This window comes from Lethenteron reissneri, chromosome 57 (genome assembly GCF_015708825.2).
Source record: "Lethenteron reissneri isolate LAM-NWPU_2019-01 chromosome 57, ASM1570882v1, whole genome shotgun sequence".
Taxonomy (NCBI): Eukaryota; Metazoa; Chordata; class Hyperoartia; order Petromyzontiformes; family Petromyzontidae; genus Lethenteron; species Lethenteron reissneri.
The window spans coordinates 7,761,126-7,779,527 of NC_083835.1; the positions used below are offsets into that span (position 1 = coordinate 7,761,126).

The window sequence follows — 18,402 nt, forward strand, 5'->3', positions numbered from 1 at the left end:
AGTCGAGCAATTCTAGTCTAGCACCGGCAAAACTAAGAGAACACTTCCTTAAGCTGCATGGAGATGGGGAATACAAGAACACAACGCTCGCTGAATTCAAGGTGAAGAGAGCCAGATTCGATGAAAAGGCTACTCTGCCTGTTCTCGGCTTTGTACCCATCAACAAACCGATCCTCACAGCATCGTACGAAGTTGCTTACCTGATCGCAAAGCAGGGCAAACCACACACCATTGGTGAAACACTCATAAAACCAGCTGTGTTGAAGATGGCGAATATTATACTGGGAAAAGCGGCTGAAGTTAAGTTATCCCAAATTCCTCTTTCAAATGACACCATCAGCGACAGAATAGAGGGCATGAGCAAAGTCATCTTGGCTCAAGTAGTTGCAGATATGATTTCAAGCCCGCAAAATTCAGCCTCCAACTCGACGAGACCACAGACGTTTCCAATCTAAGCCAGCTTGCTGTATTCGTGCGCTATGTGAAAGACGACGTGATAAAGGAAGATGTTTTATTTTGTAAGCCTCTTACAACAACAACTAAGGCAGCCGATGTGAAGAAACTTGTGGATGACTTCTTCAAAGACAACAATCTTTCGTGGGATATGGTTTCTGCAGTTTGTTCGGACGGAGCTCCAGTCATGCTGGGAAGAAAGTCTGGTTTTGGTGCGCTAGTGAAAGCCGATGCACCACACATCATTGTTACGCATTGTATTCTGCACAGGCATGCGTTGGCAACAAAAACCTTGCCTCCAAAACTGACAGAAGTATTAAACATTGTAGTGGAATGCGTGAACTATGTGCGAAATAGTGCTCTGAGGCACCGCATCTTCAGTGAGCTATGTAAAGAAATGGGCTCTGAATTCGAGGTACTTCTGTACCATTCTAACGTTCGGTGGTTATCCCGGGGACAGGTGCTGAATCGTGTTTTTGCCATGCGTGTGGAATTAGCCCTGTTTTTGCAAGAGCACCAACATTGTCATGCAGATTGCTTCAAAAATTCGGAGTTCATTCTCATTTTAGCGTACATGGCTGATATCTTCGCAGCTCTCAATCATCTCAATCAGCAGATGCAGGGCGGTGGAGTAAACATCATTGAAGCGGAAGAAAACCTGAAGGCTTTTCAAAAAAAGCTACCGTTATGGAAACGACGAACAGAGAACGATAACTTCGCAAACTTTCCCCTGCTGGACGACTATGTAAGTAAGATCGAAGATGTATCTGGAATCGGAGACATTTCTGTACCCGCGGAACTGAAGCAAGCAATTGCCACGCACTTAGATGAGCTTGCAAAGTCTCTCGACGGATACTTCCCTACAAGAGAGTCATATCCAGCATGGGTGAGACAGCCGTTCACGTTTAGTGTTGAGACAGCAGATGTCAATGATGAATACCTCGACGAAATCATTGAAATTCAGCAGAGCCAGGTTCAACAGCAACTCTTCAGAACAACAACGGTCTCAACGTTTTGGTGTCAACAAATGGCAACGTACCCTGTTATTGCTAAGAGAGCCCTGGAGATGTTCATACCGTTTGTTACAACATATCTTTGCGAGCAATCCTTTTCGAGGATGCTGGACATAAAAACAAAGAAAAGGAACAGACTTTGTTGCGAAAATGACATGAGAGTGGCACTTGCCAAGGTGAAGCTGCGCATTTCTGAACTGGTCTCTGAAAGGCAACAGCAGAAGTCACACTGATTTGCAGTAAGTATTCATTATTTTGTTTTTGTGTGAAAATCATGTTTTGCTGGTTTTGTTCTTTGAACACAGTGATGTTGATGCACGGTTCATTTTGTGCACCAGTAAAACATATACCTACGTTTTGAATTTGAAAACATATTTTATTTTTTCAATTAAGAAGGGTTCGGTGAATGCGCATATGAAACTGGTGGGCTTCAGTTCCCCCAACAAGGTAAAGAACCACGAGCCTAAGGTAACCCCCTCCCCCTCCTGGGGACCCCGTGACCGGGTGGGGGCTGGGGGATAGGGGCCAACGGCTGATTCCAGACCCTTCCAGACACTTCTGGAAGGTTCTGGAGAGGGTGTGGTTAGGGGCGGGGTAAGCCTCGACCTGGGGATAAAAGCTGGCCCTCTCAACGGGACCGGCAGCAGAGGTCGCAATCGGGTACCCGATACCCATACCCTACCCGTACCCAGCTGGGTACGGGTAGCCGGGTATCGGGTAGGGTACGGGTACGGGTACCCGTTTGCGACCCTGGTGCGGCTGGGTACGGGTATGGGTAAGGAATCAAAACCCGTTTGGGACCTCTGACCGGCAGTGTTCGCCAACTCAAGACCCGAAGACGTCGGAAGAGCTGAAGACCAGGCCAGCACCCTGAACCCTCAACCGAGGCTCTTGTCAGAGCCGGGTTGTAGCGGACCGGTGGTGAGACCCGTGAGCCGGGTTAGGTTGGGTCAGTGTCAGAGGTCGCAACCGGGTACCCGATACCCGTACCCTACCCGATACCCGGCTACCCGTACCCCGCCAGGTACGGGTACGGGTAGCCGTTTGCGACCCTGGTGCGGCCGGGTACGGGTACGGGTAGGCCATAAGTCACTGGTGAGTAACTGTTTGTCACTCATTTCGGGTAGGGTACGGGTACCCGGCCGGGTACGGGTACCCATTTGCGACCCTGTCTCGGCCGGGTACGGGTACGGGTAAGGAATCAAAACCCGTTTGCGACCTCTAGTCAGTGTAGCCTCTCTTAGCGCCCGTAGCGGAGGACCCGTGTGTAGTTAGTGTTGCTATTGTAATGAACGCGTTGCATCCAGAATACGAAGTTATACACACAACTCATTGTTTAAATGCATGCGTATACAGGCCACCATACTTCAATAGGGATTACCGTTGGTACAGCTATTTTAATACACACAATGGACATGAAGGACAAGATCAATGGGTTCGCATCATGCACATGCATCATGTACGTTGACTCATGAATCCCTCCCCCCCCCCCCCCCCCCACTTTGCACAAGAGCGCAGAAGCGTGGTCACCACATCTACGCCTCTATATAAGGAACAAAACAGGTGGACTTCTCCACAAATCTGGCTGTTGCCTGATGAAGCAGGTTGTAATTACTGGCGAAACGTCGTACTCAGATTGTAGATGTTGTGGCTTGGCTCTCCAACACACCGGTGTGATAAACTAGTATATTACACTATATACTACACCATACACTACACCATACACTACACACTACACTATACACTACACTATACACTACACTATACCACTACACTATTATACACTACACTACTATACAACACTACACTATACACTACACTACTATACAACACTACACTACTATACACTACACTACTATACACTACAATACTATACACTACACTACTATACACTACACTATACACTACTATACACTACACTACTATACACTACAATACTATACACTACACTACTATACACTACACTATACACTACTATACACTACACTACTATACACGACACTACTATACACTACACTATACACTACACTACTCTACACTACACTATGTACTTCACTATACGTGACACTACTATACACTACACTATACACTACACTACTATACACTACACTATACACTACACTACTATACACTACACTATTATACACTACACTATACACTACATTACTATACACTACACTATACAATACACTATACACTACACTATACACTACACTACTATACACTACACTATGCACTACACTATCCACTACACTATCCACTACACTTTACACTACTATACACTACACTACTATACACTACACTATACACGACACTACTATACACTACACTACTATACACTACACTATACACTACACTATACACTACATTACTATACACTACACTATACACTACACTATACACCAGAGGTGGGACAAAGTCATTGTTATGCAAGTCCAAGTCGAGTCTGAAGTCATCAAATTCATGACTCGAGTCTGACTCGAGTCCAAGTCACATGACTCGAGTCCACACCTCAGAGGTGGGACAAAGTCATTGTTATGCAAGTCCAAGTCGAGTCTGAAGTCATCAAATTCATGACTCGAGTCTGACTCGAGTCCAAGTCACATGACTCGAGTCCACACCTCTGCTATACACTACTATACACTACACTATGCACTACACTATCCACTACACTATCCACTACACTTTACACTACTATACACTACACTACTATACACTACACTATACACTACACTACTATACACTACACTATACACTACATTACTATACACTACATTACTATACACTACACTATACACTACACTATACACTACACTATACACTCCACTACTATACACTACACTATGCACTACACTATCCACTACACTATCCACTACACTTTACACTACTATACACTACACTACTATACACTACACTATACACTACACTACTATACACTACACTTTACACTACTATACACTACACTACTATACACTACACTATACACTACACTACTATCCACTGCACTTTACACTACTATACACTACACTACTATACACTACACTATACACTACACTACTATCCACTACACTTTACACTACTATACACTACACTACTATACACTACACTATACACTACATTACTATACACTACACTATAAATGCAAATGTTGTTGTGGGTTTACTCTCCAACACACAACCGGTGTGCTGTACTAGTGTACTGTACACTACACTATACACTACTATACACTGCACTAGCATACACTACACGACTATACACTACTATACACTACACTACCATACACTACACTACAATACACTACTATACACTACACTATGAAAGTCAGCGCTACAAACAACCACCACCACCACACTATGTTCAATCATCACACTCCAGGTCACAACAGCACTCACCCACTCACCCGCCCACTCACTCACTCGCTCACTCACCCACTCACCCACCCACCCACCCATTTACCCACCCACTCACTCACCCACCCACTCACTTGCCCATTCACTCACTCACCTGCCCACTCACTCACCCGCTCACTCACCCACTCATTCACTCACCCATTTACCCACCCACTCACTCACCCACTCACTTGCCCATTCACTCACTCACCTGCCCACCCACTCACCCACTCACTCACCTACTCACCCACTCACCCACCCACTCACCCACTCACTTACCCGCTCACTCACCCACTCACCCACCCACTCACTCACCCACTCGCTCACCCACCCACTCGCTCACCCACTCGCTCACCCACTCGGGGGTGAACAACATCACGGACAGAGAAGGGGATGTGCTGACGAGGTCAAAGTTTATTTTCAATTCTCTAAAACTCTACACACAAAGCCCGCAGCTCCGACGAGCAACAGTCAACCAACGTTGTCTCCCTCGGTTGCAATCGACCTCAAGTGCCCGAAGCCACGACCACCACCAGCACCAGCAGCAGCAGCGATGTTCTCCCTTGCACAAAGACAAAGACTCTACACCCCCCCCATCCCTCCCGTATAGCCTCAATAGACTGTCGGGCAAGTGCTGTTTGACGAGGAGTTGCAGCAGCGCCTATGAAGGCCGGCATGGCACGCGAGATGAGGGTGGGTGACCAGCCGCCTTTGTCTCCCCAGTGTTGCCAGGACTTGGTGGTCGTGTTAGTGTTGGTGGTGTGAGTGATGGCGGTGGTGGTTGCATTGGTGGTGCTGGTTTGTTGCATTGGTTGTGTTCGTGGCGGTTGTATCGGTGGTGGTGTTGGTGGTTGTGGTAGTATTAGTGGCTGTTGTATTGTTCGGCGGCGTTTGCATTGGTGGTGGTTGTGGTTGGTGGTGGTTGTGGTTGTGGTTGGTGGTAGTTGGTGGTAGCGTCTACGGCCTGTGACTGAACCCAGGATCATGCTCCTCTCGGTCTCATTCTTCAGATTGACTCTTCGCTCGAGGGTGGGGGCTAGGCGGGGAGGGGCGGGGCGGGGGGATGAGTGAGCGGGGGGTGGGGGAGGTGGGGGCACTTGGCACCCCCATCCCAAACGGCGGGGGGCGGGGGGCGGGGGGCGGGGGGTTGAGAGGTCACCCTTCACAGGCAGCGGCGGGAGGGGCCGCATGGGTCACAGGGCATGCAAGGCTGCCCACAGCGGTCTGGCACGCAGTGCAGTCTGGGGGGGGGGGGGGGGGGGGCAGAGAGGGCAGGCGTTAGTCGTTGTGTGTGAGAGAGAGAGGTGTGACAAGCGGACAGGTGAGTGGAGAGGTGGAGAGGTCAAGCAGGTGGGTGGATTGGTTGAGGGGTGTCAGACAGGTGAGTGCATTGGTGAAGAGGCCGGAGTGTACAGGTGAGTGTACAGGTGAGTGTACAGGTGAGTGTACAGGCAGGTGAGTGGACAGGTGGAGAGGTCAAGCAGGTGGGTGGATTGGTTGAGGGGTGTCAGACAGGTGAGTGCATTGGTGAAGAGGCCGGAGTGTACAGGTGAGTGTACAGGCAGGTGAGCGGACAGGTGGAGAGGTCAAGCAGGTGGGTGGATTGGTTGAGGGGTGTCAGACAGTTGAGTGCATTGGTGAAGAGGCCGGAGTGTACAGGTGAGTGTACAGGCAGGTGAGCGGACAGGTGGAGAGGTCAAGCAGGTGGGTGGATTGGTTGAGGGGTGTCAGACAGGTGAGTGCATTGGTGAAGAGGCCGGAGTGTACAGGTGAGTGTACAGGTGAGTGTACAGGTGAGTGTACAGGCAGGTGAGTGGACAGGTGGAGAGGTCATGCAGGTGGGTGGATTGGTTGAGGGGTGTCAGACAGGTGAGTGCATTGGTGAAGAGGCCGCCGACACGTGCGGATAGGTGGGACAGCGGGTTCGCGGGCAGGTGAGTGGACAGGCAGGTGAGTATACAGGTGAGTGTACAGGTGAGTGTACAGGTAAGTGTGCAGGCAGGCGAGTGACTGTACAGGTGAGTGTGCAGGTGAGTGTGCAGGTGAGTGTACAGGTGAGTGTACAGGTGAGTGAGTGTACAGGTGAGTGTTCAGGTGAGTGAATGAACAGACAGGCGAGCGTACAGGTGAGTGTACAGGCAGGTGAGTGTATAGGTGAGTGTACAGGTGAGTGTACAGGTGACTGTACAGGCAGGTGAGTGTACAGGTGAGTGTACAGGCAGGTGAGTGTATAGGTGAGTGTACAGGCGAGTGTACAGGTGAGTGTACAGGTGAGTGTACAGACAGGCGAGTGTATAGGTGAGTGTACAGGAGAGTGTACAGGTGAGTGTACAGACAGGCGAGTGTACAGACAGGTGAGTGTACAGGCGAGTGTACAGGTGAGTGTACAGGTGAGTGTACAGACAGGCGAGTGTATAGGGGAGTGTACAGGCGAGTGTACAGGTGAGTGTACAGACAGGCGAGTGTACAGGTGAGTGTACAGACAGGCGAGTGTACAAGTGAGTGTACAGGCGAGTGCACAGGTGAGTGTACAGGTGAGTGTACAGGTGAGTGTACAGACAGGCGAGTGTACAGGTGAGTGTACAGACAGGCGAGTGTACAGGCGAGTGTACAGGCGAGTGCACAGGTGAGTGTACAGGTGAGTGTACAAGTGAGTGTATAGGTGAGTGTACAGGAGAGTGTACAGGTGAGTGTACAGGCAGGCGAGTGTACAGACAGGTGAGTGTACAGGCGAGTGTACAGGTGAGTGTACAGGTGAGTGTACAGACAGGCGAGTGTATAGGTGAGTGTACAGGCGAGTGTACAGGTGAGTGTACAGACAGGCGAGTGTACAGGTGAGTGTGCAGGTGAGTGTACAGGCAGGTGAGTGTATAGGTGAGTGTACAGGTGCGAGCGTGTCTCTTCCCCCACCTGCTCTCCTCGCCCTCCAGCAGCTTCCGGTAGGTGGCGATCTCGATGTCGAGAGCGAGCTTCACGTTCATGAGCTCCTGGTAGTCGCGCACGTGCCTCGCCATGTCGGCCTTCGCCTGCGACAGCTCCGTCTCGACGCGCGCGGTCGCGTCACGGGCCTCGTGCGCGTTCATCTCCCCGTGGTGCTCCGCCTCCTGGATGGAGCTCTCCAGCTGGCAACGCTGTGGTGGGGGTGGTGGTGAGGTGGGGTGGGTGGGGGTTGAGGTAGGGTGGGGGGGGGGTGAGGTGGGGGTTGAGGTGGGAGTGGGGTGAGGTGGGTGGGGGTTGAGGTGGTGGTGGTGGTGAGGTGGGGGTTGAGGTGGGGGGGTTGAGGTGGGGTGGGGGTGGGGTGAGGTAGGGGTGGTGAGGTGGGGGTTGAGGTAGGGGTGGGGGTTGAGGTGGGGGGGTTGAGGTGGGAGTGGGGTGAGGTCGGGTGGGGGTTGAGGTGGGGGGGTTGAGGTGGGGGGGGAGGTGTGAGTGGGGGGTTGTGGCGTGTGGGTGGGGGGGTGAGGTGTGGGTGGGGGGGTGTGGGTGGGGGGTGAGATGTGGGTGGGGGGGGGGGTGAGGTGTGGGGGGGGTGGTGAGGTGGGAGTGGGTGAGGTGTGGGTGGGGGGGTGTGGGTGCGGGGTGAGATGTGGGTGGGGGGGGGGGGTCAGATGCACGGGGAGGAGGGAGGGGAGGAGGGAGGGGAGGAGGGAGGGGAGGGTTGCGCTCTCGTCAGAATCCGATGAGCTATGAAGCTCTTGAGTTTCACAGATGTCCAGTGAGTGGCCCGGCATGAGAACTTTACAACAACAACAACAAAAAACACAAAAACACGGCAGCTGGGCAAAGAATGTGAAAGGTAAACAAATCGTTTTAAGAAATATCCCCCAAAAAAACTAAACTATTGTTTTTTATTTTAATCTCATCAGGTCAGGTCCGCTGAGCTGCTGTTAAGCGACCTGGTCACAAATGACAACTCAACGAAGTGGGTCTCATCATCGTTATCGTCATCATCATCGTCATCATCGTCGTCATCGTGTGAACATTCATAGCAGTCGTCAAACACTCTGAACGCCGTGGTGACGTCGGTTCTAAATGTGGATGGGGACAACCCGGAGGACCCGGAGACAAATCCACGTGACCACGGAGACAGAGACAGAGAGAGAGAGACGCAGACTTCAAACATACAGCAGCAGGCGTCAGGGTCAGGATCGACCCCACGACCTCCTGTACACCAGGCGAGGTAGTTAACATATCATAGCCACTGTGATGATGATGATGATGAGAGAGAGACATGCACACACACACAGTCGAGGCATCGTCAAGGGTCGGGATAGAACCCATGACCTCCTGTATACCAGGCGAGGTAGTTAACATCTCCTAGCCACCGTGATGATGATGAGAGAGAGACACACACAGACTCCAAATATAGAGCGGGCGTCAGGGTCGGGATCGAACCCACGACCTCCTGTGCACCAGGCGAGGTAGTTAACATCTCTTAGCCACCGTGACGATGAGAGAGAGAGAGACACACACACAAACTCCAAATATACAGCAGCAGGCATCGTCAGGGTCAGGATCGAACCCACGACCTCCTGTACACCAGGCGAGGAGGAGGAGGAGGTGGCCCATGGCTGCCCAGCTCACCTGGGTCTTGAGGCCGTCGATCTCGCACGCGAGCCTCTGCACAATGGAGGAGAGCTCCAGGATCTCGTTCTTGGTGCAGCGCAGCTCAATGCAGTGCCGCTCGGACGCCTCGGCCATGTCGTCCATCTGGGGGTCACGTGGGGCGGTCACGTGAGGGGGTCAGGTGAAGGGGTCAGGTGAGGGGGGTTAGGTGAGGGGGTCAGGTGAGGGGGTCAGGTGAGGTGGTCATGTGAGGGGGTCACGTGGGGCGGTCACGTGGGGTGGTTAGGTGAGGGGGTCAGGTGAGGGGGTCACGTGGGGCGGTCAGGTGGGGTGGTCAGATGAGGGGGTAAGGTGAGGGGGTCAGGTGAGGTGGTCATGTGAGGAGGTCACGTGGGGCGTTCAGGTGAGGGGGTCAGGTGAGGGGGTCACGTGGGGCGGTCAGGTAAGGGGGTCAGGTGAGGGGGTAAGGTGAGGCGGTCAGGTGAGATGGTGGAGGCGAGCGGGTGTGGTGGGGAGAGGTGAAGTGGTGAGGACAGGCGAGGGTGTGGTGATGATGGTTGATGAGGTTGATGATGTTGATGAGGTTGATGATGATATTGATGATGATGTCGATGAGGTGATTGATGATGATGTTGGTGATTGATGATGATGATGTTGATCAGGTGGTTTATGATGATGATTGATGATGATGGTTGATGGTGAGGTTGGTGATCGATGCTGATGATGGTTGATGTGGTGTTTGTTACTGAGGAGGTGTTTGATGATGATGTTGAGGAGGAGGAGGAGGAGGTTTGGGGCTGTCACCTTGCTCTTGTACCAACACTCGACCTCCTCACGGCTGCGTGCGGCCACCATCTCGTAGTTGGCGCGGACCTCGGCGATGAGCGAGCTCAGGTCGAAGTTGCAGCCCGTGTCCAGGTCGATGGTCACGTTCATGTCGCGGATTCTCTCCTCCATCTCTTGCATCTCCTGCGGGGGTCACGGGGGGGTCACGGGGGGTCACGTGGGTCAGGCTCGGTAGGTCAGCGTGATCACCAACACTGCCACCATCGTCGTTATTATCATCAACCGGCACCATCACCCGCTTCAACACCATCACCAACACCACCATCACAACCACAAAGACCCCCATCACCACCACCATCTTCACCACCAACGATACCATCACAACCACTAAGAACCCCATCACCACCACCACCATCATCACAACCACGAAGACCCCCATCACCACCACCACCACCACCATCACAACCACAAAGACCCCCATTACCACCACCACCACCATCACAACCACTAAGACCCCCATCACCACCACCACCACCTTCAACACCACAGACACCATCATCACGAGCAGCAGACAAAGCTCCCCCGTGTAGCCTGTAACAGACTGTAGGGGCAAGTGCTGTTAGCGAGCAGCAGAAGGCCGGTACGGCACACGAGGGGGTGGGGTGGCCAACACCACGCCCGGCCGCCTTTGTCTCCCTCAGTGCCGACGTTTACTACACACCGCACCAGGTACTCATTTGAGGCTGAGTCGACCTAGGGGCGGCCCAGGACCGGTCCAGATAATCGTCACCGGTGGGGTTGGGGGAGGGGTGGGGGAGAGGGGGGGGGGTTTGGACGCTGACTGCCACAACCACCACAACCGCCACAACCACCACAACCGCCACAACTGAGTGTTAAGTGACACTGTGTGTGTGTGTGGTGACGCAGGAGGGATGCTCACGCAGGCGAAGAGCTCCTTGATGAAGTGGAGCTCATCGCTGAGCTGCCCCACGCGTGTCTCCATCTGCACCTTGCCCATGTAGTTGTCGTCAGCCTCCTGGGGGACACGAGGAGGGGGAGGCGCGAGGGTTCGAGTCCCGAGGGTCCACGGATCGGAGCCCCCAGTCACCAGCGCACTTCGCCTAGCCACTGAGTGTCAACCCCCCTCATCCACTCACCCACACACTCAACCAACCTCTCACCCACTCACTCACTCACCCACCCGCTCACTCACCCACTCACTCACCCACTCACTCAACCCCTCACCCACCCACTCACTCACTCACCTAACCCCTTACCCACCAACTCACCCACTCACTCACCCACCCGCTCACTCACCCACTCACCTAACACCTCACCCACCCACCAACCCACCCACTCAACCACCCACTCAACCACTCACCCACCCACTCACCCACCTGCTTACTCACCCAGCCGTTTACCCACCCACCCCTTCACCATCTCACCCACTGACCCACTCACCCACTGACCCACTCATCCACCCACTCACTCACCCACCCACTCACTGACTCACCCCCTGCACCCACCCACCGATCCAACCCCTCACCCACCCACCAACTCACCCACCTGCTCACTCACCCACCCACCCATTCACCCACCCATTCACCCACCCATTCACCCACCCATTCACCCACCCATTCACCCACCCACCCACCCACTCACCCACTCACCCACCCACCCACCCACCCCCTCTCACCCGCTTAATGGCCACGAAGTTCGCCTCCGCCGCCTCGCGCCCCGTCACCTCCGCCTCGTACCTGCAGTCGACATCGTGCAGGTGACACACAGACAGAGGCAAAGGTTCACCACCAGCATAGCCCGCACGCGCCGTCGGGGCAAGAGGCTGCGAGCAGGCAGCAGCGAGCAGCCCCTGTGGCCAAACGACCACCACGCCCGGCCGCCTTTGTATTCTCCCTCCTACTCCCGCTGCTGACGTTTCATACACACAGCACTAGGTGCGTACCACCACCACCACACCCACGTGGCTCCCACCACCATCACCACCACCATCACCACCAGCAGCAGCAAGGGAGTCTCACTTGAGCTTGTGCTCATCGGCGAGCGCCCGCGTCTGGTGGAGCTCCGTCTCGAGCCTTGGGCGATCGGCCAGCACGCAGTCGAGCTGCCTCTTGATGGCTTGTGCGTACGTCTCGAACATCGAGTCCAGGTCGGAGGTGCAGACGCGCGCCTGCAGGCAGCCCCACTGCGCCTCCAGGACCTTGTTCTCCTGCTCCAGGTAGCGCACCTGTGAGAAATGCCCCCCCGTGGTGGTTAGGGTAAGATGCGTTGGAGATCGCTCGCTCCGTTCGCTCCAGACGCTAATCCACGCGTCCCATCCACCTAGCAACCACTCGCAGCCTGCAGTGCCTGCTCGCTCGCTCGCTTGCTCGCCAACGCAAGCGTCCGTCCATCTATCGGCCAACCCACCTAACCACACATCCATTAGATGTATTTCTCACAAGCTACACCGGATTAGTTACCAACCCATTTAATCACCCACCCATTAACCCACTCGCTCACCCGCCCACTCGCTCACCCACCCACCAATTAAACTATCAATTTGCTACTCACCCACTCACCAACCAAACTACCAACGTACCCTTGCATTTACCCACCCACCAACCCATTCATCCACTCGCTATACAACTCACCCACCTACTCACCAACTCACTCACCCACCAGCTAAAATATTATTTTTTTACCCACCCACTCACCCACCAAACTACCCACCAACCAATGTTTTCACCCACTCGCTATACAACTCACCCACCTACTCACCAACTCACCCACCCCACCCACCCACCCAACCACCCACCCACCCGCTCAACAACCAACCAACCCACCCACCCACGCACCACCAATCCACGCACCCACCCGCTCAACCACCCACCCACGCACCCACCCACCCACCTACTCACCCACCCACGCACCCACCCGCTCAACAACCCACCCGCCCACCCCAGCCATCACACCTTATCGATAAAGCTGGCGAAGCGGTCGTTCAGGTGGCTGATGGCGTTCTTCTCCTGGCAGCGCACGTTCTGCCCGCTGCGGTCGATCTGCACGCAGGGCGCTGGGCACAGCGGCTCCATGCTGATGCGCGGGATGCACGCGGACGGGCGCGGGCATGGCGTGGGGCACACGGGGGGCGGGCAGGGCCGCGGGCACACGGGCACGGCCTTGGTGCACTTGGGCTTCGGCGCGCAGGGAGCCGGTCCGCACGGCGCGTGGAAGTCCGTGTGGTGGACGGGACCGCAGGGCGCTGGGCCGCAGGGCGCGCTCGTGAACGGCACGTACGAGGAGCACGACGGCTTCGAGCCGTGCGCGGCGCCCGCCGTGTAGAAGCCCCCGCCGTGGATGAAGGGTGCCAGGGATGAAAATCCGTGGCCAGAATCGTGGCACGGCTCGGGTCCCGGGGTGCAGCAGCGCACGGTGGTACGAGGCGGGCACGGACGCGGGCAGAGGGCGGGCGCGGGGCAGGGCGCGTGGCACGGTGCGCACGGCTTGTTCAGCTTCGGCGTGGGAGCGAAGTTGCTGACGTACTTGTTGGGCACGCACGGCTCGCAAGGCTTGCTGTAAGACATGGCTGGGTCCGTTGAGTCGGGTTGAGGTGAGAGATTCGGGGTGGCTGGCGACGGGCGGATGGAGAGCGGATGGAGAGCTGGAGGAGGAGGAGACGGGTGCTGATGTGCCGAATGAGCGGTGCCCCGACACTATTTATACGGAACGCTGGAGGGAGGAGGCCCGATGATTATGGACGATTACGCCGAGTAATGGGGTCGCGTCGGCACATTTAGCGGGGCCCAATTTGCCCCCCCCGCGGTAACCCGACAACTGCTGTGTTGTTTGGGGCGCCCCGTGCGATAATTTCGCGTGCCCTCGGACCGGGAGCGGTGGCGCATCGGTTAGCTTAGCGCCACGGCACGTACGCACACCGGCGCTGTACCACCCGCGGTGGTACAGCAATAAAAAAAAATACGAAAATAACGAGAAGGGGGGAAAAAACACACGAAATGGTTTGTCGGCAAGTTTTGTTTTTTGCGTTTATGATTTTCCACGATCCGACGCGGTGAGTTCGGAGACGGTGGGACCTTGGTGACGCGTCACCATACAGCGGCAATGTTTGGTGGACTGGACTTCCATGGTAAACTGGGCTGCCATGGTGAACTGGATTTTCATGGTAAACTTGGGTCCCATGGTGAACTGGACTTCCATGGTAAACTGGACTTCCATGGTAAACTGGACTCCCATGGTAAACTGGGCTGCCATGGTGAATTGGATTCCCATGGTAAACTGGACTTCCATGGTGAACTGGACTTCCATGATAAACTGGACTTCCATGATAAACTGGACTTCCATGGCGAACTGGACTTTCATGGTAAACTGGACTCCCATGGTAAACTGGACTTCCATGGTGAACTGGACTTCCATGATAAACTGGACTTCCATGGTAAACTTGACTCCCATGGTAAACTGGGATCGTCAACTAACACAACAAGATCGAACAATTCCCACCCCCCCAAATCCCGCCTAGAATTCTCAGAGCCGCGCCACCACACTCCATGAAGAGCTACCCCCACCCCACTCCTCACCAGAGGTCACAAACGGGTACCCGATACCCGTACCCTACCCGATACCCGGGTACGGGTACCCGTTTGCGACCCTGGTGCGGCCGGGTACGGGTACGGGTAGGCCGTGAGTCACTGGTGAGTAACCATTTGTCACTCATTTCCCAACGTCTTGTCTCTTCTCACAATTCAAGTTCCTAGAATCAACCCACCCGCGCCTGCAACGTGGCTTCATCCCAGAGGTCGCAATCGGGTACCCGATACCCGTACCCTACCCGTACCCGGCTGGGTACGGGTAGGGTACGGGTACGGCCGGGTACGGGTACGGGTAAGGAATCAAAACCCGTTTGCGACCTCTGCTCCTCACCGTGCCACAGGGACACGATTTAGTGAAGATCATCAGTGGGGAGACAAAGACGCCACTTGCCCCGTCGTGCCGTGCGCGCTACACGGGGGACCTTGGTCTTTACTTCGTCACGTTTTCGATTTCAAGAAAAAAACCCTCCGATCTCCGCCAACCCTCCCTGATCGATTGCTTCGATCCAGAACCGCCTTCAATAACCGCCCCTTCGGTTCCACATCCCATGGCAATGGGGCATTTGGAACTCTACGGGACGTGGCGTGGACATCAATGCGGCTCGCCTGTTACCGCCTACGACGGATGCCCTGCAGAAGGAGCGTTGCCCGAAACGTCGAGGTCGTCACTGACGCACGCGTTCTGCTTTTGGTTTCGAACCCAACGAGGATCAGAACCCGAGGGGTTCCTGGCGACAAGACGTGGAACGCGACGTCTGATGGAGGCGCAGAGGAGCGGTGTCCTTACCCAGCACCTCCGACTTGCACGGTTGACTACGTACGGTGTGAAAGAAGTTCAACAAACATACGTACTACTACACCCTGCACTACGCTGTGCACTACACTATACACTACAGTATGCACTACACTATACACTACACTATGCACTACACTATACACTACGCTATGCACTGCACTATACACTACGCTATGCACTACACTATACACTACTATACCACTACACTACTACACACTACAATATACATTACACGACTCTACACTACACGACAATACACTACTATACACTACACTATGCACTACACTACCATACACTACACTATATACTACACACTATACACTACACTATACAATACACTGCTACACACTACACTATACAATACACTACTACACACTACACTATACCCTACACTACTATACAATACAATATACATTACACGACTATACACTACACTATATACTACACCACGATACACTACACTACTATACACTACACTATACAATACACTATTACACACTACACTATACACTACTATACACTATACCCTACTATACAATACAATATACAATACACTACTACACAATACGCTATACATTGCACCACTATACACTACTATACACTATACACTACTATACACTACACTACTATACACTACACTACTATACACTACGCTACACACTACACGACTCTACACTACAATATACAATACACTACTACACACTACGCTATACATTACACCACTATACACTACACTACTATACACTACACTACATACTATACTACGATACACTGAACGACAGAGGGCCACGTGGTTTATAGAGGACACACGCAGGGTAGAGACATCGTTATCACATTGATCTCCATCCAGCTGTGGATAGGGTTCATCGGTCCAGATCATTAATCCCACTGGGTGTTGGCCGTGAGCGGGAAACGAACTCGGGACGCCGGGTTTGTAGCGCAGCGTAGCGCTAACCGCTGCACCACCGCTCCACCACATCCATACACTGACACACACGTGCTTTATCCCTATGAATGAATTCACCCTCGCCATAGGAACGTGGAATTTCCACCGCTGCAAACCAGGCATTAGCACCACCTTATCCGTTGCAAATTTGTGCAGGAAATCACCGAGGCTGAAATCCGTAATATGATTTCGATCTTGTTCATCTGCTTTGTGTTTTGTCTCACGGATCATCTCCGATTGCGAGCTTGGCTCTCCACACGTCACGAGGGAGACAAAGGCGGCCGGGCGTGTGGTCCAATTCTATTATCACGAAGTAAGGAGCTGCTGCTACTGCTGATGTGTGGTCTAGCCTAGGGGGGGGGGAATCCCCAGTGGCAGCTGTCCCTGTGTGGAACAAGGTGATCGTCTCGTAGGAAGGCGCTGCTGCTGCTGCTGCTGTGGTCTAGCCTAGGGGGGGGGGCATCCCCAGTGGCAGCTGTCACTGTGTGGAACAAGGTGATCGTCTCGTAGGAAGGCGCTGCTGCTGCTACTGCTGATGTGTGGTCTAGCCTAGGGGGGGGGGCATCCCCAGTGGCAGCTGTCACTGTGTGGAACAAGGTGATCGTCTCGTAGGAAGGCGCTGCTGCTTCTGCTGCTGCTGTGGTCTAGCCTAGGGGGGGGCATCCCCAGTGGCAGCTGTCCCTGTGTGGAACATGGTGATCGTCTCGTATGAAGGCGCTGCTGCTGCTGCTACTGCTGTTTCTGTGTCACAGACGCATCCTGCAGGGATTTCACAGTACGGGGGGTGGGGGGGGGGGGGGGGCGATGTTTCTGGTGTTGTGGGTGGTCTGGTCGAGGGGACACCCTCAGTGGCAGCTGCCCCTGTGTGGCACAAGGCTCATCATCACGCTGGAGGCAGATGCTGCTGCTGCTGTTTCACAGTCGGGGCCCGATGTCGCTACTGTTGCCGTGTGGTCTAGCCTAAGGCAGAGGTCGCAACCGGGTACCCGATACCCGTACCCTACCCGATACCCAGCTACCCGGCCAGGTACGGGTACGGGTACCCGTTTGCGACCCTGGTGCGGCCGAGTACGGGTAGACCGTGAGTCACTGGTGAGTAACTGTTTGTCACTCATTTCCCAACGTCTTGTCTCTTCTCACAATTCAAGCTCCTAGAATCAACCCACCCGCGCCTGCAACGTGGCTTCATCCCAGAGGTCGCAATCAGGTACCCGATACCCGTACCATACCCGTACCCGGCCAGGTACGGATACCCGTTTCTGACCCTGGTGCGGCCGGGTACGGGTACGGGTAGGCCGTGAGTCACTGGTGAGTCACCGTTTGTAACTCATTTCGGGTAGGGTACGGGTCGGGAACGGGTACCCATTTGCGACCCTTGTGCGGCCGGGTACGGGTACGGGTAAGGAATCAAAACCCGTTTGCGAGCTCTGGTCTGTGGCACAGGGCGACGTGTGTGTGTGTGCTGGACTTCTTTTTCGCATCGGCGTTCATCACGCAGGAAGGCATCGCCTGCTGCTGCTGTTTTTATACAGAAACAGCGTGCGGCCGTCTTGACTCTTACGACTGCGGTAGTTAAAACATAAATGAAGCCTTTGCTGTGACGTCTTGCGGTAAAGTCACCTAGGTAGGTTCAAAGAAAATTACAAAATAACAAAAAACTACGACGTTTCGATCGCAACGACCGCTTGTGTTGCGATCGAAACGTCGTAGTTTTGTGTTACTTCCTTTGAATCTATGTGTGTCTGTGTGTCTGTGTGTGTGTCAGTGTCTGTGTGTGTGTCAGTGTCTGTGTTTGGCTGTGTGTGTGTCTGTGTGTGTGTCTGTGTGTGTCTGAGTGTCTGTGTTTGGCTGT

General features: G+C 53.9%; 1 protein-coding gene across 1 annotated transcript; it reads right to left on the reverse strand.

Annotated features, from left to right (window-relative positions):
• Nucleotides 1-6,009: 6,009 nt before the first annotated feature.
• LOC133357304 (keratin, type II cytoskeletal cochleal-like) lies at nucleotides 6,010-13,788 on the reverse strand. Its single transcript, XM_061575185.1, has 8 exons — nucleotides 13,177-13,788; nucleotides 12,244-12,449; nucleotides 11,901-11,961; nucleotides 11,145-11,240; nucleotides 10,223-10,387; nucleotides 9,437-9,562; nucleotides 7,766-7,986; nucleotides 6,010-6,096 (listed from the first exon to the last, which is right to left on the reverse strand). Exons 1-8 carry the CDS (start codon nucleotides 13,786-13,788, stop codon nucleotides 6,018-6,020), a joined length of 1,566 nt encoding a protein of 521 aa, XP_061431169.1. The 3' UTR covers nucleotides 6,010-6,017.
• Between the last annotated feature and the right edge of the window lie 4,614 nt (nucleotides 13,789-18,402).

What these genes read in the sequence shown, in the direction of transcription:
- LOC133357304 (XM_061575185.1), bottom strand. Translation starts at nt 13,788, where the DNA reads ATGTCTTACAGCAAGCCTTGCGAGCCGTGCGTGCCCAACAAGTACGTC. An exon ending in TCGCCAGCTTTATCGATAAG is followed by an intron (nt 12,450 to 13,176) that starts GTGTGATGGCTG and finishes CATTTCTCACAG; the next exon opens with GTGCGCTACCTGGAGCAGGA. An exon ending in TCGACGGCCTCAAGACCCAG is followed by an intron (nt 7,987 to 9,436) that starts GTGAGCTGGGCA and finishes CCCCCACCACAG; the next exon opens with CGTTGCCAGCTGGAGAGCTC.